The sequence below is a fragment of the Macaca mulatta genome, chromosome 7 (genome assembly GCF_049350105.2).
Source record: "Macaca mulatta isolate MMU2019108-1 chromosome 7, T2T-MMU8v2.0, whole genome shotgun sequence".
Taxonomy (NCBI): domain Eukaryota; kingdom Metazoa; phylum Chordata; class Mammalia; order Primates; family Cercopithecidae; genus Macaca; species Macaca mulatta.
In genome coordinates this window covers 96,509,201-96,535,580 of record NC_133412.1, presented here as the reverse complement: position 1 = coordinate 96,535,580, position 26,380 = coordinate 96,509,201, and the positions used below count along the sequence as shown (strand labels likewise).

At 53.4% G+C, this 26,380-nt stretch overlaps 1 protein-coding gene and 1 non-coding gene across 51 annotated transcripts; both read left to right on the top strand.

Moving 5' to 3' along the window:
* Positions 1–408: 408 nt before the first annotated feature.
* MYH7 (myosin heavy chain 7) lies at positions 409–23,877 on the top strand. 50 transcript variants are annotated; one of them, XM_077940653.1, is made up of 41 exons: positions 1,100–1,153; positions 1,687–1,753; positions 2,526–2,581; positions 3,037–3,245; positions 3,547–3,690; positions 3,979–4,135; positions 4,274–4,301; positions 4,918–5,026; positions 5,110–5,202; positions 5,306–5,369; positions 5,789–5,887; positions 6,125–6,228; positions 6,843–6,981; positions 7,411–7,529; positions 7,654–7,803; positions 8,088–8,258; positions 8,869–9,178; positions 9,457–9,524; positions 9,898–9,985; positions 10,686–10,803; positions 10,949–11,072; positions 11,355–11,491; positions 11,748–12,003; positions 12,580–12,822; positions 13,006–13,182; positions 14,320–14,465; positions 15,595–15,685; positions 16,390–16,779; positions 17,022–17,148; positions 17,332–17,450; positions 18,218–18,414; positions 18,938–19,121; positions 19,306–19,471; positions 19,632–19,756; positions 20,314–20,622; positions 20,813–21,016; positions 21,139–21,264; positions 21,373–21,648; positions 22,513–22,608; positions 22,722–22,856; positions 23,746–23,877. In XM_077940653.1, the coding sequence occupies exons 4-41, from the start codon at positions 3,045–3,047 to the stop codon at positions 23,761–23,763; spliced, it is 5,808 nt and encodes a 1,935-aa protein (XP_077796779.1). In that variant the 5' UTR covers positions 1,100–1,153; positions 1,687–1,753; positions 2,526–2,581; positions 3,037–3,044; the 3' UTR covers positions 23,764–23,877. The 50 variants fall into 50 exon arrangements, 34 of the variants coding, with proteins under 34 accessions (XP_077796780.1, XP_014998894.1, XP_077796778.1 ...); XM_077940654.1 differs by lacking the exons at positions 1,100–1,153; positions 1,687–1,753 and adding an exon at positions 409–508 and having other exon boundaries at positions 2,328–2,581; XR_013396094.1 differs by lacking the exon at positions 1,687–1,753 and having other exon boundaries at positions 981–1,153; positions 21,373–21,695; positions 22,425–22,608.
* On the top strand, positions 18,561–18,637 carry MIR208B (microRNA mir-208b). The gene has a single exon (NR_032450.1). It is a non-coding gene; the product is annotated as a microRNA mir-208b (primary transcript).
* Positions 23,878–26,380: the final 2,503 nt, after the last annotated feature.

Genomic DNA, 26,380 nt, shown 5'->3' with positions numbered 1-26,380 from the left:
CTAGTTGCCTCCAGCTCTGGACAAAGGTCATCCCACCTGAGGCTGGGTGGGCCAGACAACAGCTGTCTTAGGGGTCTCCTTCCAGCTCCAAGCAGCTATATTATCTAGAGCTTTGAGAGGGTCTGTCTCTGGGCTCAGGCCTTTAGTACCTGTGGGGCAGAGCCAGGAACGTGAGTCAGGCAAAGGGCTCCAAACTAGGACCACTGCAGCTGGGTCCTGCCCTCTGCGCATAGGTGGTCCTCACACCTTTGGAATCCCAGCCCTCCTTTCCAGGCTACCCTCCGCAGGCCCGGCTCCACTCCCATCTGCTGAGGTTTCCCACCTTGAATCCTGCTGCCCCGATTAGCTGTATAACCTTAAAGAATGCACTGTCCCTCTCCATAAAATGAAGTGCTTGGACGGCTTGCTAAAGGCCTGTCTGGCTCAGAGGCTTGGTGACCTCAACACATCGCCTGCTGGTCCAAGGAAATCAGTGCCTGAGCCAGAGTCCCCATCTCTAAGCTCCATGGTTATTGTTCTTGCCACTTGGCTAGGAAACGTCCTTCCAGCTGCCCCAGTCTAGCCTCACCCTGGGGCCATGCCCCCAACTCTGTCCTACCCCTCTCTGCTGCTGACACGTAGCCCCTTCCCAGCTTACAGTTGGATACAGGACCTGGGCCAGGAGAGCAGGGAGGACACTGTGGAAATGGGGCCAGGCCAGCAGGGGCCTCAGGGCAGGAGACTGGAGGGGCAGCAGTGTCCAGGGCCAGAAGTGCCCTGCGGGAGAGCCAGGACCCTGGCTGCCTTGGTCTTGGTGGTCGTGGTCAGTTCCCTCTCCTGCCAGCTGTGGAATGTGAAGCCTGGCCTGGGAGATATTTTTGCTGCACTTTGAGCCACCCCGCCCCCTGGAACTCAGACCCTGCACACTCCATGCCATAACAATGACGACCACTTCCAATTGTTTCCTAGCTGGAGCGGGGGGAGGGGAGCACTGTTTGGGAAGGGGGGGAGCCTGGGGGAAATGCTTCTAGTGACAACAGCCCTTTCTAAATCCGGCTAGGGACTGGGTGCAGGTGGGGGTGGGGGTGCCCTGCTGCCCCATATATACAGCCCCTGAGACCAGGTCTGGCTCCACAGCTCTGTCCTGCTCTGTGTCTTTCCCTGCTGCTCTCAGGTAGGAGCGGGAGCTGGAGGCTTTCCTCTGGGATAAGGGGGCTCCAGGCTTAGGAAGGGATTCCTCTAGGAATAGCAAACTTCATGCAGGACTTCATGCAGTGTACCAGGTCCAGTCACTGGGCACACATGTGCAGGTCTAAACATGGGCGTATGTGCCACAGGAGTTCCCAGGGGAAGATATCTGCATCTGAGCAGATGGGACCAATATGCATTACAGGGTGTGGTGTGTGTGTGTGTGTGTGTGTGCGTGTGTGTGTGTACAAGCCTGCATAGTCTGAATGTGAGAGAGGGTATGTACCTCACTGACACAGAAATATCAAGTGGGAGATGCGGGTGTATGATCATGCCTGTGAATTAGGAGATTCCTTTGCAGGGAGGGAGAAAGGATGGTGGAGAAGGATTCTAGGAAGTGTGTATGCCTTCATGTGATTCTGTGAGGCCTGGAATGTGTAGCTACCCCTGTCCATGCATGCAGAGATGATTGTCTATGCGTCCAGGAGTCATGATTGTTATAGTGTGTACCCTCTGCAGAAGGAGCTCACAGGCACGGGGGTGTAGGATGTTCCAGGTCTTTGTGTACTGAAGAACACGCAGTGATGTGAGTCTACTTACGCAGCACACATCCTGAAATGTGCACATTTGCTGTTGAGGCATATGTGGCACCCTGGGGGTGGGGTGCGGACTGAGGTATGGGAAAGAAGCCTGTCTTCGTGTGAGATGCACGCCCAAGCAGCAGGCATGAGTGTTCATCAGAGGGCTTGTGGAGGGTGTTCAGCTACGTGATGGAGGTGTGTCTATGAGAGGAAGCCCACAGTGTCTTCTCTCTGAGAATGTCCACAAAGTCTGACAACAAAATGGGGACAGGATGGAAAAGAACTCTCTTTAGAGTCAACAGACTTGTATTCAAGTCTTGGCTCTCCCACTTATTGTCATGGGCTCTTGGACAGGCAAGCCACTTAACCTCGACTTCCTCATCTGTCAAATGGGGTGAAGACTGAGTAGGAGAATGTGCATTGAAGTGCTTTTAAACTGGAAAGTGCTCAACAAATGTGACCATTAGTTGTCTCTCAGATGGCTCAAAGAAAGGTACCACTAGATGGGTACAGGCAGGGGTGGGACCATCTCAGAGGAGTGAAGAGGATTAGGGTTCAGGGTGAGTTGACACCAGGCAGCTGTTAGAACTAGTTCTTGAGGAAAAAGGGAAAAGGGTTTGAAAAACAAGAAGGATGGGACCAGAGAAGTTGACCGCCCTTTCCAACTTGTTTTGGAAGAGGGTGGATGCTGAAGGATAGAGCCAGGGAGAAGCACGAAGGTGGGACTGGCCAGGTTGGGCACAGCCTGCCCTGACACAGCCTCTTCCCTCTCTCCAGGTCCCCTGCAGGCCTTGGCCCCCTTCCTCATCTGTAGACACACTTGAGTAGCCCAGGTAAGAAAAGCTGAAGCTAGAGCACTGAGAATCTAGTGAGACTGGGCATTAGAGCCCCAAAGTCAGACTATGGAACTCTAGTTTCTGCCCTGCACTGGAGAAATATCTTGGCTATCAGGAGCTCCTTACCTGTGGCCAAGGGGTCCAGGGACAGATGAGGGTCAGAGATGGAAATAGTTAGATTTCTGCTCCTACAAGGAGCTCAGGGTACTACTCTTCCTTCCCCTAGGAGAGCTCCAGCTTGAACAATAGTTAGTTGCTCCCTTTACTCTGGCAGGTTTGCTAGGCTGCTCTTCTGGTTAAAGGGTAACCTCAAAGAGGAAGGGACTCACTGGTATCTCTTCTTGATTCTTGAGCATGGTGCTAGGTTTTGGGGCTCCCACTGAAGGGGAGAGCCCAGGGAGGGAAGGGGAGAGTGGGCAGATGGAAAGGCAGCCAGCTTCTGCTCACTCCAGGCACAGCCATGGGAGATTCGGAGATGGCCGCCTTTGGGGCTGCCGCCCCCTACCTGCGCAAGTCAGAGAAGGAGCGGCTAGAAGCCCAGACCAGGCCTTTTGACCTCAAGAAGGATGTCTTTGTGCCTGATGACAAAGAGGAGTTCGTCAAGGCCAAGATTTTGTCTCGAGAGGGTGGCAAAGTCACTGCCGAGACGGAGAATGGCAAGGTGGGTGTCAGACTAATGTGAGAGTCCACCCTGGCCACCTGCACACCTGGGTGGACACAGAGGGGTACACCCACGCCCCACCCTCACGTAGACCTGAGGATGGCCCCATTCTCCTTCCCTTTGGGGAAGAATCCAGACCCTCCAAGGAGCCCTGACCTTCCAAATCCCCCTGTCTTCTCCGTGAGATCCTGGTTCCTTCTCTCTTAAGCACTATTGCCCTGTCACTCACCAACTCCTAACCCTCTTGAGGGAGAAGGGAAAGCCCAGGCTGACAGGAGGGCCTGGATGGGGGCTCTTGCAGACAGTGACTGTGAAGGAGGATCAGGTGATGCAGCAGAACCCACCCAAGTTCGACAAAATCGAGGACATGGCCATGCTGACCTTCCTGCACGAGCCCGCGGTGCTCTACAACCTCAAGGATCGTTACGGCTCCTGGATGATCTATGTGAGTGCTGCACCTGGCCCCACCTCAGAATCTTTGTTCCTGCTCCATCCATGTCCGCCCCAGGAGTCAAGAGTGTCTTCTGTTTGTGTCCAGGCAGGGTTACACTCTAATCTTATCCCAACATCCTTGGTTCAATTCCAACACTCTGGGGACTGGCATTACTCAGATTGAGTGCATGCAGAGTTTTTCCTTTCTCTTCTTTCTCTCCTGGGATCTTTCTCTAACTCCCAAAATCACCAGCCCTCTCCCTTTGCAACTGGCAAGTCACTGCTACTTTTCTATCCCCAGACCTACTCGGGCCTCTTCTGTGTCACCGTCAACCCCTACAAGTGGCTGCCGGTGTACAATGCCGAGGTGGTAGCTGCCTACCGGGGCAAGAAGAGGAGCGAGGCCCCGCCCCACATCTTCTCCATCTCTGACAATGCCTATCAGTACATGCTGACGGGTGAGAGGCCCCAGAAAGGTCTTCCTGAAGGGAACTGGGAGATGCCAGAAGGGAGAGGGAGAAGGTGAAGGAGGGGAGAAGCCCCACAAGAGCATTCTGTGCAGCTCCTGACCTTTCCTCCCCACCCTCTCCCCACAGACAGAGAAAACCAGTCCATCCTGATCACGTGAGTGTAGCTGCTACCCTGTTCCCTTCCAGAATCTCCCTGATCCCCGCCTCCAGCCCCATCAGGGATCCCAGGCCCCTAGGCATAGACTCAGCCTCTTTCCCCACCACCTCCTGCCCATCTCCTTCTCTTCTGACCCTTACCCTGACGCCTCTCTTTGATCTCCCTATTCCTTTCTGCTTTCCATCCCCTTCATGTTTTTCGTCTCCCACCTCCTTCACCCACTCTCCTCCAACTCATCACTCATTTATCCAGAAGCTCATTATCGCCATGTCTTCATCTCTTCCTTTCCTTTCCCTTCAGAAACATTTCCCATTCCTCCAGCCCCACCCACTTTTCCCAAAACAACCCAGGCCCATCTCTTCCATTTACTTTGCCCAGCCAAGCACAGGCTCAGCCTGCCCAAACCAGTGCCTTCTGGTGGCATCCTTCCTGGTGCCAGCCCTGACCTCTGTGCATCAGAAGACAGTTGTGGATTTTGGGTGCAGATAACCTGGCAACTTCTTGTCCAGGGCTCCTACTCTCGGGTAGACCCAGGCATTCTCTCCTGATTTGAGGCTTGTTGGTCTCCAGCAGTGTTGTTCACTGCCCAATAAGGCCCTGACTGTCTTCACAGCGGAGAATCCGGAGCAGGGAAGACGGTCAACACCAAGAGGGTCATCCAGTATTTTGCTGTTATTGCAGCCATTGGGGACCGCAGCAAGAAGGACCAGAACACGGGCAAGGTAGGCCTACTGCCTTCCAAGGTCCTGCACTGCAGAAAGGGAGGGGGAAGAGCTCTCACCTGCCTCCTTCTTGACCTCTGCAGGGCACCCTGGAGGACCAGATCATCGAGGCCAACCCTGCTCTGGAGGCCTTTGGCAATGCCAAGACCGTCCGGAATGACAACTCCTCCCGCTTCGTGAGTGGTCCCTGACCTTGGGCTTGGGACTTGGACTGGTGGAGGGATGGTCTCAAATATGAGCCTTTCCCAGACTCATCACCACTCTCTTCCATCTCTCCAGGGGAAATTCATTCGAATCCATTTTGGGGCAACAGGAAAGTTGGCATCTGCAGACATAGAGACCTGTGAGTGCCGTGAATCTGCTAGGCTCAGCCTAAGCTCACCCTTGCTCTAGACCATCTGGTCTTAACCTCTCTCTCTCTCTCTCTCTTCCCTCCCTCTGTTTTTCTCCTCTTTAAGTCTATGTCTATAGGTGTCTCTGTTTTCAGATCTACATACCTGTCTCTCTCTGAGATTTCCTCTGCATCTTTCTCCATTTCTGTCTCTGCATGGCTAGGTGTCTTTCTCTGGGACTTCTCTCTGAGACTATTTCTCTCCTTCTGGGTCTCTGTCTCCATCTCTCTGTGTGATCTCTTTGTGTCTGTCCAACTAGTCTCTCTGGCTCTTCCCTTCCCTCTGCCTTTTGCTTGCTACGTTTATCATTAATTTTCCTTGTGCCCAAACCCTAACTTTTCTTTCTCTCCTTCTCCCCGCCTGTTCACAGATCTTCTGGAAAAATCCAGAGTTATTTTCCAGCTGAAAGCGGAGAGAGATTATCACATTTTCTACCAAATCCTGTCTAACAAAAAGCCTGAGCTGCTGGGTGAGTCACAGCCACTGACTGAGACCAACTATCTCCATGGCAACCTGGTCCCCTCTCCTTGTGGCTGGATTCAGCTGGCATGCCCTGGGTTTCATGGCACTGCTGGATTCAGTTCAGTGGGATGTGGGGCCGAGCCAAGCCCTGTCCTGTGCTCCTCCTCAGGCCATGTGCTGTGGCGAGCAGCCTCCATGAGAGCCGGGGGCTTGTGTCCCTCCCTAACCATGTTTTTTCCCCTAGACATGCTGCTGATTACCAACAACCCCTACGATTATGCATTCATCTCCCAAGGAGAGACCACTGTGGCCTCCATTGACGACGCTGAGGAGCTCATGGCCACTGATGTGAGTGTGTGAGGACCCAGCCAGGGGGTGGGAGGATTGGCAGTGAGGGGCAAACAGGGGTCCAGAAGCAGAGCTAAGATGCTGGCCATTGGTTGTTTAAAGTGGTATGGATCTCCTGAGAGCCAGAATGTGCCCCGTGGTCAGGGTGTACTGGGGAACGGATGAGGTGAGACAGGACTGGCCAGTATTTGGTGTTCTATCAAACCAGGAAGGGCTGAAAGTCATGAGACAGAGAGGCACACAGCCAAGAAATAAGCATCACCAAGGGAGCAGGATGAGGAGGGAAAGCCATGCAGATGGCATGGGGCCGGAGGGCCTGTTAGGTGAACAGATGCAGACAGGTACGGAAGGCCAGGCAGGAAGCAAGTGTAGGGCCAGGAAGCATAAGTGGGTAACTCAGAAAAGCTGTGGCCACTGACATTGGGGCTGGGACTGGCTGATGTCTGCTCTGCTCTTGCATCTTCCATCCTTTGTTTTGGAGTTCCCCACTGGGTATGGGAGTCTCAGAACCCACAGGGATTAAGGAGACAAGTTTTCTCTACAACTTACAAGGGATCTCACTTACCCATCATACTTCTTTTTGGGGGGTCCACCAATACGGGGCCTCCCTACAGAACGCCTTTGACGTGCTGGGCTTCACTACAGAGGAGAAAAACTCCATGTACAAGCTGACAGGTGCCATCATGCACTTTGGAAACATGAAGTTCAAGCAGAAGCAGCGGGAGGAGCAGGCGGAGCCGGACGGCACTGAAGGTGGGAGGCAGGGATTCTAGGGGGCAGCTGTCAAGTCACGGAGGGCCATGTCTGCTCAGCAGTCATCTGTCTTTTTTTATTTTTTATTTTTTATTTTTTTTGAGATGGAGTCTTGCTCTGTTGCCCAGGCTGGAGTGTAGTGGCACGATCTTGGCTCACTGCAATCTCCACATCCTGGGTTCAAGTGATTCTCCTGCCTCAGCCTCCCGAGTAGTTGGAATTACAGGCATGCACCACCATGCCCAGCTAATTTTTGTATTTTTAGGATAGATGGGGTTTCACCATGTTGGCCAGGCTGGTCTCAAACTCCTGACCTCAAGTGATCTGCCCGCCTTGGCCTCCCAAAGTGCTAGGTTTACAGGCGTGAGCCACCATGCCCGGCCAGCAGTCATCTCTTTACCAACTTTGCTATTTGTCTTTTCCTTCCAGAGGCTGACAAGTCTGCCTACCTCATGGGGCTGAACTCAGCCGATCTGCTTAAGGGGTTGTGCCATCCTAGGGTGAAAGTGGGCAATGAGTACGTCACCAAGGGGCAGAATGTCCAGCAGGTGGGTCCATCTTCAGATGATAATGGGTGGGCAGGGTAGGGAGACTGGCATGATGGGGTGGGAGTTTTCAAGTTCACTCTTCCCAATAACCCTGCTCAATATGGGTCTCTCCTCTACCTTGCAGGTGGCATATGCCACTGGGGCACTGGCCAAGGCAGTGTACGAGAAGATGTTCAACTGGATGGTGACACGCATCAATGCCACCCTGGAGACCAAGCAGCCACGCCAGTACTTCATAGGAGTCCTGGACATCGCTGGCTTCGAGATCTTTGATGTGAGTTGGGACCCCTGGGAGGGGGAGAACAATCACTCGCTCACTCCCACATTCAACAGCCATTTGCTGAGAGTCAGTTGTGGACCAGACACAGGAAGGCAGTGGGGACTGTGCGGTGACAGAGGCAGTCATTGTCCCTGTCTTCAGGGGAAGCCCTCCTTCACTGCCCTGACATGGAGGGGACCAGCCACGCCCTGCTGGGCTCGGGCACAGTGCACGGGCACAGCCCCAATGGCCACTCACACCCACTTCCTGACTGGTCCCACCCCTCATGCCCCCTGCAGTTCAACAGCTTTGAGCAGCTCTGCATCAACTTCACCAACGAGAAGCTGCAGCAGTTCTTCAACCACCACATGTTCGTGCTGGAGCAGGAGGAGTACAAGAAGGAGGGCATCGAGTGGACATTCATTGACTTTGGCATGGACCTGCAGGCCTGCATCGACCTCATCGAGAAGGTGCCTCTTTGGTCTCACCGCCTGAATTCTCCCTGCACACCCAACATGAACACCATAGACAAAATAGCAGCCTCTCTCCCTTCTGGGGAATATAATCTTGACAACATAAGGGGCTGAAGGATCCTGAGCCCTTGGTTCCAGAGCCTATGTTGTGTTGAGCACCGAGGACAGGGTGGCACCAGGGACAGCTGAGTTCCCAGGGGCTTGAGAGTGGACACATGGAGGATGGGCACCTGCATGATGACCTCCCACACCTGCATGTTTATTGGGCCTGGTTTATGCATCCAAGGATCAGGAAGTGTGAGGATGGTGTGGGAGATCATAAGAGTGCACCTATTTTCAACCCTAGCATCTCAGGAATCTGGGTGGTGGGGTGATATGTACAGTTTTGATAGCAGCCACACTCCCAGACTTTCACAAAGGTCCTTCTGTCATCAGACAAAATCCTCCACCTTGAACCAGTGCCAGTCAGTAGATAACTGTACTCAGAGCTGAGCCTACTACCTTAACACCCAGCGGGGCACCTCCATGAGCAAGTATTGATCATAGAGCAGAATCCATGTCCACCTGTGTGAAGGACACTCAGTGATGCTCTCCCCTGCTTCCTCAGCCCATGGGCATCATGTCCATCCTGGAGGAGGAGTGCATGTTCCCCAAGGCCACCGACATGACCTTCAAGGCCAAGCTGTTTGACAACCACCTGGGCAAATCCTCCAACTTCCAGAAGCCACGCAATATCAAGGGGAAGCCTGAAGCCCACTTTTCCCTGATCCACTATGCCGGCACCGTGGACTACAACATCATTGGCTGGCTGCAGAAGAACAAAGACCCTCTCAATGAGACTGTAGTGGCCTTGTATCAGAAGTCCTCCCTCAAGCTGCTCAGCACCCTGTTTGCCAACTATGCTGGAGCTGATGCGCGTAAGTAGGAACTGAGGCTCCCAGGACAGAGGAGCAGGGATTCTGCCAAGGTTCTGAGCTAGGTCACTTGCTACACCCCACTACTTCAATGTCAGGTTGTACTCCAAGGTTTACAGACTCAGTGGGATGGAACTTGGTGAAGAAACTGAGGCAGCCACATTGAAGGCCCTCACCCAAGGGCCAAATGCCAGCAAGGATGTAAAGAGGGGCTGTAATTCTTTACTCACGCCCTCACCTCCCCACACTGAGGCTTCTTTTGTTGACTCTCTTTCCTGCAGCTATTGAGAAGGGCAAAGGCAAGGCCAAGAAAGGTTCGTCCTTTCAGACTGTGTCAGCTCTGCACAGGGTGAGTGGGACCCAGCCCCAGCCAGCTCAGCTCCCCATCTGCCAACTCCACCTAGCCCAGCCCTTCCCTGCCTTGTTCATCCCCTACTCCTCCCGCTCCCTGTCTCCTTGGTGCATTCGTGACCATTTTCACTCCATCTTCTCTTCCTGTCATCTCCTGGCCTCTTCACTTATTTACTTCCCATCTCACTTCTCTCTTCTTTCCTTCCTGTCTCCTACCTCTCTCCTTATCTGTGTCTTCCCTCAAGGCCCCTTCATCTCTGTGGCTCCTTGAATTCTCTCCATCTCTCTTTTCCTTCCTTCTTCTCCTCTCTCCTTTCTGCATTTCTTTCTTGCATTTTCTTTACTTTTCTCTCTTGCATTTTTGGCCACAGGAAAATCTGAACAAGCTGATGACCAACTTGCGCTCCACCCATCCCCACTTTGTACGTTGCATCATCCCCAATGAGACAAAGTCTCCAGGTGAGGCCACAAACTCAGGCCAGCCCACTGCTTGGCATACAGCACCCTGGGAACAGGACCTCCTAGGGCATCTCCCTACCTACCACCACAGCGGTTTCCAAACCACGTTCTTCTCTCCCCATCCCCCATGAGGCCTCACAGGCTACCTCCCTCTCAGTGCTGCCTTACACTTGGAGTGTATAATAATGTGGGTGATGTGTAAAGCACTCTGATGTACATTACCTCATCAGTGGCCCTACAACCCCTTGGATAACTGGTTCCAACACAGAATCTTAGTTCAGCTTTAAATTTACCTGCAGAACTACTTAATCCCCTAATGAGACATATTCAAATTGTTAATCCATTTTTGGCTGATTAGGAGACAGAGGCTCAGGGACCTGAGTTCAAGAGCTGGCTCTGTTCTTGATCAGCTTAGTGGCCTTGGGCCAGTCCCATAACCCCTCTGGGCTTCATTTACTAATCTAGAAAATGGGATATATCTGTTCTGGCTACCACCTATGATAATAGGTATGAATCATATAAAAAAGGAATGTGAAAGCCTTGTGGTTAAAAATGTGGCTAGAAGAAAATGAAACAAATAAAGGATTATTACTACCTGACTTGCTAAGATTACAAGCTAATCAGTGACAGAGACAGGATAGGAACCCAGAACTTCAGTTCAGTGTTCTCACAGACTCCTCCCACTTCCCTCCTACCACAGGGGTGATGGACAACCCCCTGGTCATGCACCAGCTGCGCTGCAATGGCGTGCTGGAGGGCATCCGCATCTGTAGGAAGGGCTTCCCCAACCGCATCCTCTACGGGGACTTCCGGCAGAGGTGGGTATGAGGGCGCCCCAGAACTCGTAGAATGGGGGAGCCAGGCTGCCCTGGTGGGAATGAGAGTCTGCAGGTGGCCCTGGAATTCTGTGGGCAGAGCAGATCACTGCAGAGCATGGGTGACTCTGGGCACTTCCCTCCTCAGGTATCGCATCCTGAACCCAGCGGCCATCCCTGAGGGACAGTTCATTGACAGCAGGAAGGGGGCAGAGAAGCTGCTCGGCTCCCTGGACATTGACCACAACCAGTACAAGTTTGGCCACACCAAGGTGAGGAAAGGAGACTAGTTAATTAAAGGAAAATATCTCTTGTGCATTGACTCCTCTCCTCATGATGCTTTTCCTTTTATAATCGTCTTAGCGAAATCTCTTACCTGTATGCTACCCCTCTCAGCAGCACATCTAGCACCACTCCCCTCACTCCAGCTCCAGCTGCCATTGACCTCCTCCCTGCAATCCTTTTCTAGGCTGTTACCCTTCCTAAGATACTCCCCACTCCCTCTTTCCCTCGTACCACTCCCTAGTCATGCCCAACACACACCTTGCCTGCAGGTGTTCTTCAAGGCCGGGCTGCTGGGGCTGCTGGAGGAGATGAGGGACGAGAGGCTGAGCCGCATCATCACGCGTATCCAGGCCCAGTCCCGGGGTGTGCTTTCCAGAATGGAGTACAAGAAGCTGCTGGAACGTAGGTGAGAGATCTCAAGAGGAAGTTTCCGCTTCTCTGAGGCCCAGGCTTGTTCAGGGGCAGTGTCAGGAAAAAGAGCTCAACAGGTCTTCAAACAGAGAGACCTGCAGGAGGCGCTCACATGAACACATTGCAGTCACAGGGTCAGAGGGCCTCAGGGAGAGTGGGAGGGATGAAGAAAATGGGACATTCCCAAGGTTTCAGGACCTCAGGTAGGAAGGAGGCAGGAGGCTCAGCACTCCTTTCATGGGCCCCTGCAGAGACTCCCTGCTGATAATCCAGTGGAACATTCGAGCCTTCATGGGGGTCAAGAATTGGCCCTGGATGAAGCTCTACTTCAAGATCAAGCCGCTGCTGAAGAGTGCAGAGACGGAGAAGGAGATGGCCACCATGAAGGAGGAGTTCGCACGCCTCAAAGAGGCGCTGGAGAAGTCCGAGGCTCGCCGTAAGGAGCTGGAAGAAAAGATGGTGTCCCTGCTGCAGGAGAAGAATGACCTGCAGCTCCAAGTGCAGGCGGTGAGGCTCCTGGGCTACTATTGGTTCTTCCACCCTGATCTACCTTCACCTCCCACAACCCTGCACCTCCCTGCACAGGGGCTCACTGTCTTGTTCCTTCAGTCAGAGGACTCTGGGCTCAACACTTCTAAAGACGTCCAAAGAGGTCCCCCAGGAGGAGGAAAGGGCAGAGGGAAAAGAGCTGACTTTTAAAAGCACAGGCTTTCTACTTGGGTTCAACCTAGATTCACAGCTTAACACTTTGTGACCTTGGGCAGACCATGCATCATCTTTGAGCTTCAGTTTCCTCTAGACAGGGAATAAAGCTGTCCATTTCATTGAGCCATCAGATATAAGCGCTTGGCATCAGCAAATGCAGTTCCTGCCCTTCGTGGGAGGAGACCAGAGGAAGAGGTCCAGATGAAGACTTCTGGTTCCTTTCCTCTCTGCTCCCCTCCCCATACTTCTGAAGCTCTTGCCAACTGGGGATATCCTAGAGTTCCCGTCCTGTTTGAGGGATGTGCCTCTCCTTCCCTCTACCTGCAAGAATGACAACTTTGCCCCCTGAACAGCCTCCCCTCTGTTCCTCACTCTCAGGAACAAGATAACCTGGCAGATGCTGAGGAGCGCTGTGATCAGCTGATCAAAAACAAGATTCAGCTGGAGGCCAAAGTGAAGGAGATGAATGAGAGGCTGGAGGATGAGGAGGAGATGAATGCTGAGCTCACTGCCAAGAAGCGCAAGCTGGAAGATGAGTGCTCAGAGCTCAAAAGGGACATCGATGATCTGGAGCTGACACTGGCCAAAGTGGAGAAGGAGAAACATGCAACAGAGAACAAGGTAAGGGCAGTTCCCTTTGGCTCCAGCCCAGGTCTCCTCAGGACTCTCAGACCATACTGACCTTGACCCAGGTCAGCCACTCGGCATCCAGAGAGCAGGATGGACCTTGACGTGGAGCTCCCCATAGACGGCACCAAGCTGGTGACCTTTGACCCTAAAGGAGATGGGATTCTTGGTCGGCAGGTGAAAAACCTGACAGAGGAGATGGCTGGGCTGGATGAGATCATTGCCAAGCTGACCAAGGAGAAAAAAGCTCTGCAAGAGGCCCACCAGCAGGCCCTGGATGACCTTCAGGCCGAGGAGGACAAGGTCAACACCCTGACTAAGGCCAAAGTCAAGCTGGAGCAGCAAGTGGATGATGTGAGTAGACTGAGAGTTGTGGGGCCTAGATATGCCATGTCCATCTGTGCCCAGAGGGGTGTGTGTGTGCGTGCGTGTGTGTGTTTGAAGGGAGGTGGGGTTAGAGGATGTTAACTTTCCTGATATCTTTCTAGAAAGGAGCTGGGGAATGAAAAGTCAGAGGTGGTGATCAATTCTGAATTATGTATCTAATCTCACTGGTATGATCAATAATAGAGACGAGTTTCCTTATTAAATTTAAGTTCAATCCCAGATATCTCTGCCTTTGACACAAGATTTAGAGGGTCATCTCATAAGAACGTGATATATTTCTTAGGAAATTTTGTGAGGCTCTCCAAGAATTATTTTTGAAATTCCAATATTTAAGGTAGAATCTGATCGTTATTCCTTCTGATGCACATATGTCTGTTGACTCACTTATCACTCTGTATTATAATTATTTAAGCTTCTATCTCAGCCATAAGACTACAGGCTTCTTTTAGACAGAAACTTGGATCTATTCAATTTGGGGACTGCAGTGCTTAGCACAGAGCCCAATGCCCAGTAGGTGTTTATAGGATGCTGAAAGAATGAATACTGCAGCCGGACGCAGTGGCTCATGCCTGTAATTCCAGCACTTTGGGAGGCCAAGGCAGGTGGATCATGAGGTCAAGAGATCGAGACCATCCTGGCCAATATGGTGAAACTCCGTCTCTACTAAAAATACAAAAATTAGCTGGATGTGGTGGCACGTGCCTGTAGTTCCAGCTACTCAGGAGGCTGAGGCAGAAGAATCCCTTGAACCAGGGAGGCAGAGGTTGCAGTGAGCTGAGATCACACCACTGCACTCCAGCCTGGTGACAGAGTGAGACTCCATCTCAAAAAAAAAAAAAAAAAAAAAAAGAAAGAAAGAAAAAAAGAAAGAATACAGCTTTGGGGTTTCATCCCACAATCATTCATTCCTTTATTTATCAAATATTGATTGAGCATCCTCTATATCTAGGCAATCTCACAGTCCCCTAATAACATCTGGTCCACTCTGGGGAAGGTTTCCCAAGTCCTGAACTCAGAGATTTACCAAGTCCTGGGGCAACTGAACAACAGAATCACCAAGTCAGGATGCTTTGCCTACTGGGCCTGGCTCCTTCTCTCTACCAGCTGGAGGGATCCCTAGAACAAGAGAAGAAGGTGCGCATGGACCTGGAGCGAGCGAAGCGGAAGTTGGAGGGCGACCTGAAGCTGACCCAGGAGAGCATCATGGACCTGGAGAATGACAAGCAGCAGCTGGATGAGCGACTGAAAAAGTACTGTGTTCCCTCCCTGCTGTCCTTCCTCCTCCCCAGCCCATAACAGTACAAGCAGACACAAGACAGCCATCCTCTGAGGCAACAACCTCATGCAGCCTCCACAAGCAGAGTTGCAAACCATGGGAAAAGACCTCCCACACAAGGGCTTTCCTCCCTCAGTCCCATATATCAGGGTTAGTTAGATGGTCCTCCCTGGCAAAAAGTCCATTGTATCCCTTAAGTCCTTTCTTCTTATTAGGCACTCAGTGGGAATGAAAATAACAGCCTTCCCCCTTTATACGCATCTCTCTTTGGAAACCAGTTCCTTGACATGGAGGAAGGCTCCACATGAGAGCCTCTTAGGAAAGTCCCTTTGTGGCTTTCCACAGAGAGCCCACAGGGCACCAAGAAATGCCCTCACACTTAAGAAGTCAGAGGATCAGGGCCATTTCTTTGTTTTGCTTAATTTGTGGTTTCAATTCTTAGTGTAAGTTCTTCCAAAATGTATAGACTTTCCAGAATTGGTAAACAGTGAGCTTGCAGAACATATTTTGATAATTGAAGTTCTTATGGTGTTTCAGGCTCAGGACTTTGAGAGGCTTTGAGAATCATCATAATCTACATCCTCTTCAAGTTTGTGTTTGCACAGGAATCTTCATACCTTCCCAGGCACAGAATGTGTTGAATAAATGAATAAATACATGATCCTATTTGATTCTCAAAACATCTTTTAAGGATGGTATCTTTAATTTCACTTTACCAAAGAGGAAAATAACTTTCAGAAAGGTTAGCTGAGTTACCCAAAGCAACAGTGACAAATTAAAGACCATCAGAGCTAAAAGGGACCTTTCAAACAATCTAGTCCAACCCCCTCATTTTACAGACGAGAAAACAAGGACCAAAGGTGGGAATGTCCTGTAGAGCCCAGGCCCCATCACCCTGTCTACAGCACTCCTCCCATTACGTTCTTGTTGCATTTCAATCCTACCACAGGTATTACACCTCCAGGGATCCTATATCACCCCCAGAAGCTGTTTTTCTAATGAAATCCTACTCTTTAGCTGTTTCATTACCATTTTCAACCACTGGTGGACCTTCCTGAGGCCCCACGAGTCTTCCTTACCTTGCCATCCCTCCTTCCCCACAGGAAAGACTTTGAGCTGAATGCTCTCAACGCAAGGATTGAGGATGAACAGGCCCTCGGCAGCCAGCTGCAGAAGAAGCTCAAGGAGCTTCAGGTGAGGTCTGGACACCCTCGCGGGATGCTTAGTCCCTGGGCTGGTTCTGTTTCCCCTGCCCCCTCCTCTAGGGTGTCCTGTTCACAGCATTACAGGAACTGATTATGTGTCCTTGGAGGCAGACACGCAGCTATCACAGTGTCCCCATGGATACATCCAAAAGGGGCGAGGTGATCCACAGCCACCCCGAAAAGGTCACAGGCCAGGAGGGCAGAATTCCTGGCTTCCTGTCTCAGCTCTGCCTTAGTTGGGTGACCTCAGGGAGCCCACTCCAGATCTCTGGGTCTCCATGCCCTCCCCTGTTACATGGAGGTTTTTACAGGCTCCTCAACTCTGATGGCATGACTTTCCTTACTCTAGAGCAGAAGTTGTGTTAGATCTTTAGTTGTCTGGTCATTTTCAACTTTTCTTATTTTTTTATGACTAAACTACTTAAAATATCCCCAGAACACAGGTCTCTGTCCATCTTTAAGAGCAAGTTTCAATCACTTTCCTTCCATTAAAGAGCATGTAGACTATCAGGCCCTCGCCCAAAGGAAGGCTAACTCCGCTCTTCAAACCATCTTCCCCAAATCCTCCCCACCTCTCTGCTGGAGGAGCTAAACTGACTTGCTGTTCCAGAGAAGCCAAGAGCCTTTTAGAACCAGGTGGAATCCAGTGGAGGGGTCCAGACGGTGGGTCTGAGCCTTTTGTGTCTGACCCAGGCACGCATCGAGGAGCTGGAGGAGGAGCTGGAGGCAGAGCGCACCGCCAGGGCTAAGGTGGAGAAGCTGCGCTCAGACCTGTCCCGGGAGCTGGAGGAGATCAGCGAGCGGCTGGAAGAGGCCGGCGGGGCCACGTCCGTGCAGATCGAGATGAACAAGAAGCGCGAAGCCGAGTTCCAGAAGATGCGGCGGGACCTGGAGGAGGCCACGCTGCAGCACGAGGCCACGGCCGCCGCCCTGCGCAAGAAGCACGCCGACAGCGTGGCAGAGCTGGGCGAGCAGATCGACAACCTGCAGCGGGTGAAGCAGAAGCTGGAGAAGGAGAAGAGCGAGTTCAAGCTGGAGCTGGACGACGTGACCTCCAACATGGAGCAGATCATCAAGGCCAAGGCAGGCTCTGCTCAGCCTCCCCTCCTCCAACTTCCTCCTCCCACCTCCACTTTCTGCCCGTGTCGTCTCTCTTCCTTCATGGTTCATTTTCCCACTTCCCTTCCGCTGCCTGGTTCTCCCATTCCCTCCTTCCTTCCACATCTTCCTCTTCCTTTCTCCTTTAGTTGCACCCCTTACACTCCCTTCATTTGCACCCCCCTCTACCCCCAACATCCATCATATAACTCTCCTTCCCTTCTCAGGCTAACCTGGAGAAGATGTGCAGGACCTTGGAAGACCAGATGAATGAGCATCGGAGCAAGGCGGAGGAGACCCAGCGTTCTGTCAATGACCTCACCAGCCAGCGGGCCAAGCTGCAAACGGAGAATGGTGAGCCTAGAGCAGGGTCTCCATGGATCCTACCACAGTCTCCCCAACCTCCTGAGCCGCTCCAGCCTCCCGCACATGCCAATACATGCATTCAGAGACACAGAGTCTCTCCAGAGAATGGGGCCTGAGGGTTAGGGGAGGAGGTGGGGATAGGAGTGCTGATCTAGAATGGTACTTCCCCAGGTGAGCTGTCCCGGCAGCTGGATGAAAAGGAGGCACTGATCTCCCAGCTGACCCGAGGCAAGCTCACCTACACCCAGCAGCTGGAGGACCTCAAGAGGCAGCTGGAGGAGGAGGTTAAGGTAAGGGCTAGACTCTGGCCACCTGGCCCAAGCAAGGAGCACACTGACTAGCCTTGCATTGACATCACTTCCCTTCCCAGGAATAAGGCTGGCTATAGACCAATTGTTCTCCAAGAATTCTAAAAAGAAATCATAGCCCAAACCCTACCACATGCCATCTACTCCCCAGGCTGAGGCCCTCTGCTTTTGCTGCATTCCTGGGCGGGAGGCTAGGTGTGAGAAGGAGGAGAGGAAATGAACTAGGGAGGCATGAGATGGCTTTGCCTAGGCACAGCAAGGGGATGTAAGGACTGCACAAATGGGTCCTGGGATTCGCAGGGGAATCTGCAACCTGGAGAAAGAAATTAAACTGGAGCCTATTCCTAGCACTTTGGTGGTCTCATGAAAAAGAAGAAAGAACATGAGTTTTAAAAAACACCAGGGTTCAATACTAACCTGCCTCTTACAGCTCAGTGATCTTGGGGAAGTCCCCCAACCTTTCTGAGCCTGTTTCCCTCTCCCCAACCAGGTAAAATGGCAGCGATGATGACCATGTCTGGTGTGGGGAGGAGCTCAGGGCCAATGGCCATGAAACTTTTCTTAAATAGTTCACTGCCATATTGGCATTATTTGTTATTAGCAAACAGTAAACCATGCTAGGTCCACCAGGGGTTTGGACATAGATGAGGCCAAGGGACGATGTTGACATTGGGGTGAGGAGAAGGGCAAGGGTGGGGTTGCTTTATGGAGAAAGCTGAGCCCACCTCCTGGTGCCCACCCCTCCCCAGGCGAAGAACGCCCTGGCCCACGCACTGCAGTCAGCCCGGCATGACTGTGACCTGCTGCGGGAGCAGTATGAGGAGGAGACGGAGGCCAAGGCTGAGCTGCAGCGCGTCCTGTCCAAGGCCAACTCAGAGGTGGCCCAGTGGAGGACCAAGTATGAGACAGATGCCATTCAGCGGACTGAGGAGCTTGAGGAGGCCAAGTGAGTTCCGAGCAGCCTGACTTCTGGCTGAGGCCCCTTTGCAGGCAGGACTTGGCCCAGCCCCAGCCTCAGCAGATCCCACACAGGAGATGCTTAGCTAGTGTTTGACAACATAGGAGGACACTGTTCCGGCCCCACCTCCTTCTCCTCTCAGGGAAGCTTTTTGCTCGAATTATGTTTCTGATCCGAATATAAGACGAACAAAAGGTTTGTCTGAGGGCAGAGTGCTTCCGTCTGGGGCAGGGCACTGTGGCAGGGAAAGGCAGTGGGGAGGGCTGAGGAAACCCATACTTCCTCCATGTCCACAGCCCAGAGGCTGGCCCAGGGTCAGAAGGTGCCTTGGTCTCCACACCCTGCTGGGATCCTCTGCCTGCCATTCTCAGCCCCTGGGACCTATCCTCAGGCTTCTCCAGCTACACTTCTGAGTTTTCAAGGATTGTCTTCTGGAAGGCTCATATTGTTTCTTCTTGTCCCCATCCACACCCTCCATCCTCCCCACCCTCTCCCACCTTCCCCTGGGCAGGAAGAAGCTGGCCCAGCGGCTGCAGGATGCCGAGGAGGCCGTGGAGGCTGTTAATGCCAAGTGCTCCTCACTGGAGAAGACCAAGCACCGGCTACAGAATGAGATTGAGGACCTGATGGTGGACGTGGAGCGCTCCAATGCTGCTGCTGCAGCCCTGGACAAGAAGCAGAGGAACTTCGACAAGGTGGGCCCTGGGTGAGGGCTGCAGCCAGCATGCAGGGCAAGGGGGCATGAGGGGTCCAGTGCGAGGCCAGAGCTGTCCCCTTTGAAGGCGGGGGAGGAGGGCTGAGCCCAGGCAGGTCCTGAGACAGACCCTGGACATGGGGCTGAGGCTGGGGGGCTGAAGACTGAGCCATGTTCCCGGGCAGATCCTGGCCGAGTGGAAACAGAAGTATGAGGAGTCACAGTCGGAGCTGGAGTCCTCACAGAAGGAGGCTCGCTCCCTCAGCACAGAGCTCTTCAAGCTCAAGAACGCCTATGAGGAGTCCCTGGAGCATCTGGAGACCTTCAAGCGGGAGAACAAGAACCTTCAGGGTGTGCTGGGGGCCCGAGAGGTTGGGGAGGGGCTGCACTGGCAGTGTCCCCATATGGTGCCACCCAGGGGCTCCAAGAGGGGTCTGGGCAAAGAGGCATGTCCCTCCAACTCCACTGGACCTCAGCAGCCCTCAACCAAGTTACCGTGTTCCCCACACAGAGGAGATCTCCGACTTGACTGAGCAGTTGGGTTCCAGCGGAAAGACTATCCATGAGCTGGAGAAGGTTCGAAAGCAGCTGGAGGCCGAGAAGCTGGAGCTGCAGTCAGCCCTGGAGGAGGCTGAGGTGTGTGTGTGTGCAGGGCATGGGGTGCAGGGAGCTGAACTTCAGGCTTTTGGTCCCTGTTCTCATTCCCCGCTTTGTCTGCTTTGTTCACTGTCCCATCCCCAGAGCCTAGGACAGAGCCTGGCACATAGTAGGCACTCAATGAAGATTTGTGGAGTAAATGAATGACCAGTCACTGAACTCCCTTCATATAAACATTTTACCCATTGCATCTTAGCCGAGTTTCCCATTTCCACACACCTCCTGGTTCCCACCTCTGCCTGCCTGTTTTCTTTTATACTCTATACCTGATTGCCTCTGTTTCCTTGGCAACACCTTTCTCTTCATTTTCCTCCTTGTCTTCATAGCTAGCTCTCCCCTGTGAGGGCCTGAATCACCTTTCCTAAGGTTTATTTTTATTTTCTCTTAGATTCTCTTTTCCTCCACCTCCTGAATCTTTGACTGAACCACTTACACCACTCTTGAACTCACTTTGTATCCATGATTAGTGAACAGATCCCCACTCTGCCCTGTGCCCTGACTGTCTGCCTGCATCCCCTCCCCCCCCCACTTCCCAGGCCTCCCTGGAGCACGAGGAGGGCAAGATCCTCCGGGCCCAGCTAGAGTTCAACCAGATCAAGGCAGAGATCGAGCGGAAGCTGGCAGAGAAGGACGAGGAGATGGAACAGGCCAAGCGCAACCACCTGCGGGTGGTGGACTCGCTGCAGACTTCCCTGGACGCAGAGACACGCAGCCGCAACGAGGCCCTGAGGGTGAAGAAGAAGATGGAAGGAGACCTCAATGAGATGGAGATCCAGCTCAGCCACGCCAACCGCATGGCCGCTGAGGCCCAGAAGCAAGTCAAGAGCCTCCAGAGCTTGCTGAAGGTACACGGGGACAGGACATCCCCTCACCCCGAGGGGACTGGCCTCCACGTGGCCCGAAGAAGCAGTGGTGTCTCAACACAGGCACCAGATTCCTCCTGACCCTGGGTCACTGCAGGGACCTCTGACAGGTGCCCTCAGTGAAGGGCACCGAGGCTGGCTCCCTACTCATGCCCACTCTCCTGATCCTCAGGACACCCAGATTCAGCTGGACGACGCTGTCCGCGCCAACGACGACCTGAAGGAGAACATCGCCATTGTGGAGCGGCGCAACAACCTGCTGCAGGCTGAGCTGGAGGAGCTGCGTGCCGTGGTGGAGCAGACAGAGCGGTCTCGGAAGCTGGCAGAGCAGGAGCTGATTGAGACCAGCGAGCGGGTGCAGCTGCTGCATTCCCAGGTGAGCAGCTCCCCTGCTCATTCCTGAAGGGAGTACAGGCTGGGACTCAGCAAGCAAGGCTTGAGAGCTATGCATAGATGCTCAATGCTTTTCGTGCTCTGCCCACCCCTCCCCCAACCCAGAACACCAGCCTCATCAATCAGAAGAAGAAGATGGATGCTGACCTGTCCCAACTGCAGACCGAAGTGGAGGAGGCAGTGCAGGAGTGCAGGAACGCCGAGGAGAAAGCCAAGAAGGCCATCACAGATGTGAGTGCCCCCCTCCACCCACCCGATCCAGATGTGTCTCTCCGTGGGCTGGGGCGTGAGTGTGTGAGGACTTGACCAGACCATGTGCCACCTCTCTCCTGCACACAGGCCGCCATGATGGCAGAGGAGCTGAAGAAGGAGCAGGACACCAGCGCCCACCTGGAGCGCATGAAGAAGAACATGGAGCAGACCATTAAGGACCTGCAGCACCGGCTGGACGAGGCGGAGCAGATCGCCCTCAAGGGCGGCAAGAAGCAGCTGCAGAAGCTGGAAGCGCGGGTGCGGGAGCTGGAGAATGAGCTAGAGGCAGAGCAGAAACGCAATGCGGAGTCTGTGAAGGGCATGAGGAAGAGCGAGCGGCGCATCAAGGAGCTCACCTACCAGGTGCGGTGGGCGGTGACTCCAGGCAGAGCCCTGGCACCATGACCACGGTGACAGCCAGCTAAGGAGAATGAAGAGTTTGCTCTTAGCCTCTTCCAGGGCGAGGGTGGGAATGCAGCCCCCATTTCACTTTGCCTAGCCCTGCCCCACCCTGAATGTCCCCTAGCTCAGAGGTCAGTCTCTGAGCCTCCTGGCCTGAGCTCCATCTCAACACCCACCCTCAGCCCATCCCCAGGAGACACACACAGAATTCCAGACAAAGCTCACCTAGCACAGCTCACCAGCGTCACCCCCAACAGACACCAAAAACACACAATCCCATTCAAACAAGCATCAAAACTTTTCCATTACCCAAGGCAGTGTGGACTCTAGCTTTCCGAGGTGTTTTCTAGAATCAGACTCTGAATTAGAATTTGTTTCTTTTCCAATCCAGGATGTCACCATCCCTCTAAGCACACTTTGTCCTTAACCTAGATTAAGTCAGTGTCATCTGCATTGCAGCCCAGGAAATTCCATCATACTCATAGCCCCAAAGTCACTCCCAGCACATGCTGAGGTCCAGAGCAGGGGAATTTATTCTCCATGGGGTCCCCGGACCCTGAAAAACCTGCTCCCTGGAGCACTGCACACACACAATTTTGTGTATAGTTTCAGGAGTCCCACTAGTTCTTTGGACTTCTTCCTGGTACAGATCATTTAAAATATTTACACATATCAGGTAAGAAATTATAAGGAGAATTCAAGTGTTCAGTGAGGATCAGAAAGTAGAATTGGGTCAGGATGTCAGATGAAGCAGGGCAGGGCAGAGGGGATGCTACCTTCTATGACTGTGCCATCTTCACCCCCTGCCTATCCTCTGGCCCCCAGACGGAGGAGGACAGGAAAAACCTGCTGCGGCTGCAGGACCTGGTGGACAAGCTGCAGCTAAAGGTCAAGGCCTACAAGCGCCAGGCCGAGGAGGCGGTGAGTGACCCTGATGGGGACTAGGTCCAGGGGAGGCATAGGAGAGCTCGTCCCCCAAGCCAGAGGTCAGAGAACCCAGGCCCCCTCTCACCTCATGCTCCCACCTCCCGCAGGAGGAGCAAGCCAACACCAACCTGTCCAAGTTCCGCAAGGTGCAGCACGAGCTGGATGAGGCGGAGGAGCGGGCGGACATTGCCGAGTCCCAGGTCAACAAGCTGAGGGCCAAGAGCCGTGACATTGGCACCAAGGTGGGTCCCTCCTCTGGGCTTTGCTAGTCACCCCCATAGCAGGCATACCCAGACAGAGCACCCTCAAACCAGGGATGCTTCCTTTTCATTTATTCCACACAATTGAACCACACAACCCAGAGGCCAAGGTAATTGGTAATTCAGTTCTGTGTGATTTCTAAGATTCTCCTAGCTCCAACTTTTTTTTTTTTTTTTTTTTTTGAGACCGTGTCTCACTCTACCACCCAGGCTGGAGGGCAGTGGCACAATCTCGGCTCACTGCAACCTCCACCTCCCAGGTTCTCCTGCCTCGGCCTCCCAAGTAGCTGGAATTATAGGCATGTGCTACCATGTCTAGCTAATTTTTGTATTTTAGTAGAGATGCAGTTTCACCATGTTGGCCAGGCTGTTCTTGAACTCCTGAGCTTGTGATCCACCTGCCTCAGCCTCCCAAAGTACTGGGATTACAGACGTGAGCCACCACTCCCAGCTCAGCTCTAAGTTTCAGTGGCTCTGGGAATTTCAGCCCTAGGGTGGTCTGCCATCCTAGAAGACCCTAATTTATATACAACCTGTATATCCCAATTTTCCCCCAACTGCTAGTTTCCAGTTCCCTCCCACCTAATTTTGTCCTACAATCTTGTAACTCAAACCTAAAATGAACATCCCAGAGAACCCCCTTGTTCTCGCCCAGGCAACTTCCCTCTGGCCAACCCCAGAACCCTACCCTGCAGAACTTGCCCCCTGCACATCGATCTCTAGAAACACATCTGCTGCTGCCACAGGGGCTTCCACCTGCCCACACAGCAGGCCTCCACCATCAGACCCCTCTCACGTTTCTTTCCAGTGCCCCATCCCTGCCCAATACCATCTCTCTAAGGACTAATTGGACTTTATTTCCTTTCAAAAGGGCTTGAATGAGGAGTAGCTTTGCCACATCTTGATCTGCTCAGCCCTGGGGGTGCCAGCGAAGCCCCATCCTGGAGCCTGTGTAATAGCTCCTTGGGAGGAAGCAGAATAAAGCAATTTTCCTTGAAGCCAAGATCCTGACTCCAGACTCTTCTTCACTGCCCTGGGGACCCGGGGGTGGGGTCTGGACTAGGGGAGGTGGAAATGCAGGGGAGAGGGGGAAAATTCAAAGGCCTGGCCTAGGAGGGCTTCCTGGAGCAGCACTGAAACCCCCTTTCACTTCCTCCAAACCAGCCAAATGCAGCAGAGGCGACACCTCTCCTCCCAGCCTTCTCTCCGGTCCAGCTGGGATTTAAAGATTTAGGGAGACCCCTAAAGTTCACCTAGAGCACCCTGAGCCCATCTACTGTGGACCTGCACCCCAGCTTCCATCAACCCTGCCCCCAACCCACCACCATGGATAACGCCCGGGGCTGGGCAAGGGGTGGCAGTTCGGGGTGTGGGTGCTGGCCAGTGCCCTTTCTGAGCCCGCAGAAGTGTGAACCACTGGGCCAGGTGAGGCAATGTTGCCTAAATGCCAGTCCCAGGTGAGTCTCTGAGAGTACACAAGGACTCACAGCTGTAGCCCACATCCCCTTACAAATAGAGCCACCACCCTCTGCAGCCACCTCCAGAGGCCAGCGCACCCCCTCCCCCACCACAGCTGGTAGAAACACACTCTCAGCCCACCTGCAGTCCTCCTCAGCTCCTCCCAGGGCCGAGTCCCCTTGGCCCAGGGTGCTCCCTTCTTCCCACTCATTTCTTCCCATTGTAATTCCCATTACCAAGCCCTTTGTCCTCTGGGCTTGTGGGAAGATGGGGTTCTCTCGGCCCATTTATGGCAAGTCTTCTTGAGAGGAGGCAGACAGATGAGGGACTGGGGAAGGTTATGTGTGAGCAGGACTCCAGGGAGAGGGAGGGAAGGGATGGCTCCCCAGAAGGTCGGGAGGTGGAGGAAGAGATAAGTCTCCTCCAACTAAACAAGTTCAGCCCCTTTGGAGTTCCTGCCACAGCTGGGTTGCTTAGGTGGGCCTGGGACTGTGGTCCACAGAGGGCAGGGGCTTGGGAGGCACTGGGGCTGTCGGCCCCACTGGGAACCTGGGAAGCCATGGTTCAGCCCTGGACTGGATCTCCCCCAACCCACCAACTCAGAGCCCACTCCTGCTCTGTACCCGGCTCTGAACTCTGAGCTCTGACTGTGGCAGTCAGGGCAAGGGCCCTATGCTGGAGAAGGAGAAACCAGTACTGGACAATAGCAGGCGATAGCAGAGGAGAAAAAGGGGGTAGGGAGGGGACAAGAAAAGATCTGAGAGGGTGGCAGTGGACAAAGAGATTGAGCAACCAGGGGACAAGGTAGCCACAGGAAACAGAGACAAGGAAAAAAGATACAGGAAATGAGGAGGCTCCAGAAAGATCCACAGGCGCCACCACCTTTCTCCTCCTAGCCGCCTCCATTCTCCCTCCCTAGGCCAACCCAGACAGAGCACCCTCAAACCAGGATGCTTCCTTTTCATTTATCCCACTCAATTGAACCACACAGCCCCAGAGGCCAAAGTAATTCAGTTCTCTGTGACTTCCAGGATTCTTTTCCAGCTCTAACTTTTTTTGTTGTTGTTGAGACGGAGACTCACTCTGCCGCCCAGGCTGGAGTGTAGTGGCACGACCTCGGCTTGGACCGAGATACCTAGGGCCATTCCTCTGGCTAGGAACAGACTTCAACGGCAATGAAGAAACAACTAGAAACAAAGGAGAGGACCCTTGAAAAGGGAGCTATGCAGAGAGACCCAGGGCACCTAAGCAACCAGAGCAAGAGAGACTGCAAAAGATACGGATCCTTCGAGAATGGCCAGGGGCTGGACGCAGGCCGCAGGGTTGAGAGAGGACTGAGAGCCAAGCCAGGGAGAAGGAGGGGTGCTGAGGGGGATGGGGAGAGAGGAAAGGAGAGGGAGCCTTGGAGGGAGAAGCTTGAAGAGCTGAGGGCATTGATCCCGAGTAAAAGAAAGAATCCTGGGTCACTTGCAAATGCAAGGAGAGTCAGGAAGGTGCAAGGAGATTGGAGAGAGGAGGAGGAAGAGCCTGGAGCAAGATGTGGAGGCCCAGAGCGAGAGAAGAGGCCAGCCTGGAGAAGGCAGAGCCTCATGTTAGACCCTGAGCTGGGCAGAGATATGGGTCAGGGAGAATCGGAGGCAGGCCCCACTCTGAGATGGGGAAGCAGGCAGAGGGAATGAAGGTGAGACATAGAGACAGATGCAATGGGGAGCCAGGCAGAAGAGAGGCAACCTGTGCCAGGGAGGCCAGCCCTGCCTCCTTGGCACCCTCACCTGTGGCCAAAGCCTCCATCCCTGTCCTCATACGCCAGGACTCCCAGCAGAATGAGGAGCTCTTTCATGGCAGCTGAGGGAGGACAGAGAGCAGTATGTGAGAGCCAGGGAGAGAAGCAGCCTGGGGAAGGGAGAGGACAGTACAGCAGAGCAGACAGGGGCAGGGCCTGGGGCTGAGCGAACACCTTCCTTCCTCCTCCTTCCATAAAGCGGGGGACTAACCCCCCCCATCTCCACTACCCGCTGCCCTGCTACCACCACCTATACCAAGTGAGG

What these genes read in the sequence shown, in the direction of transcription:
- MYH7 (XM_077940639.1), top strand. Translation starts at nt 3,045, where the DNA reads ATGGGAGATTCGGAGATGGCCGCCTTTGGGGCTGCCGCCCCCTACCTG. An exon ending in CAAAAAGCCTGAGCTGCTGG is followed by an intron (nt 5,888 to 6,124) that starts GTGAGTCACAGC and finishes TTTTTCCCCTAG; the next exon opens with ACATGCTGCTGATTACCAAC. An exon ending in CTGGCTTCGAGATCTTTGAT is followed by an intron (nt 7,804 to 8,087) that starts GTGAGTTGGGAC and finishes TGCCCCCTGCAG; the next exon opens with TTCAACAGCTTTGAGCAGCT.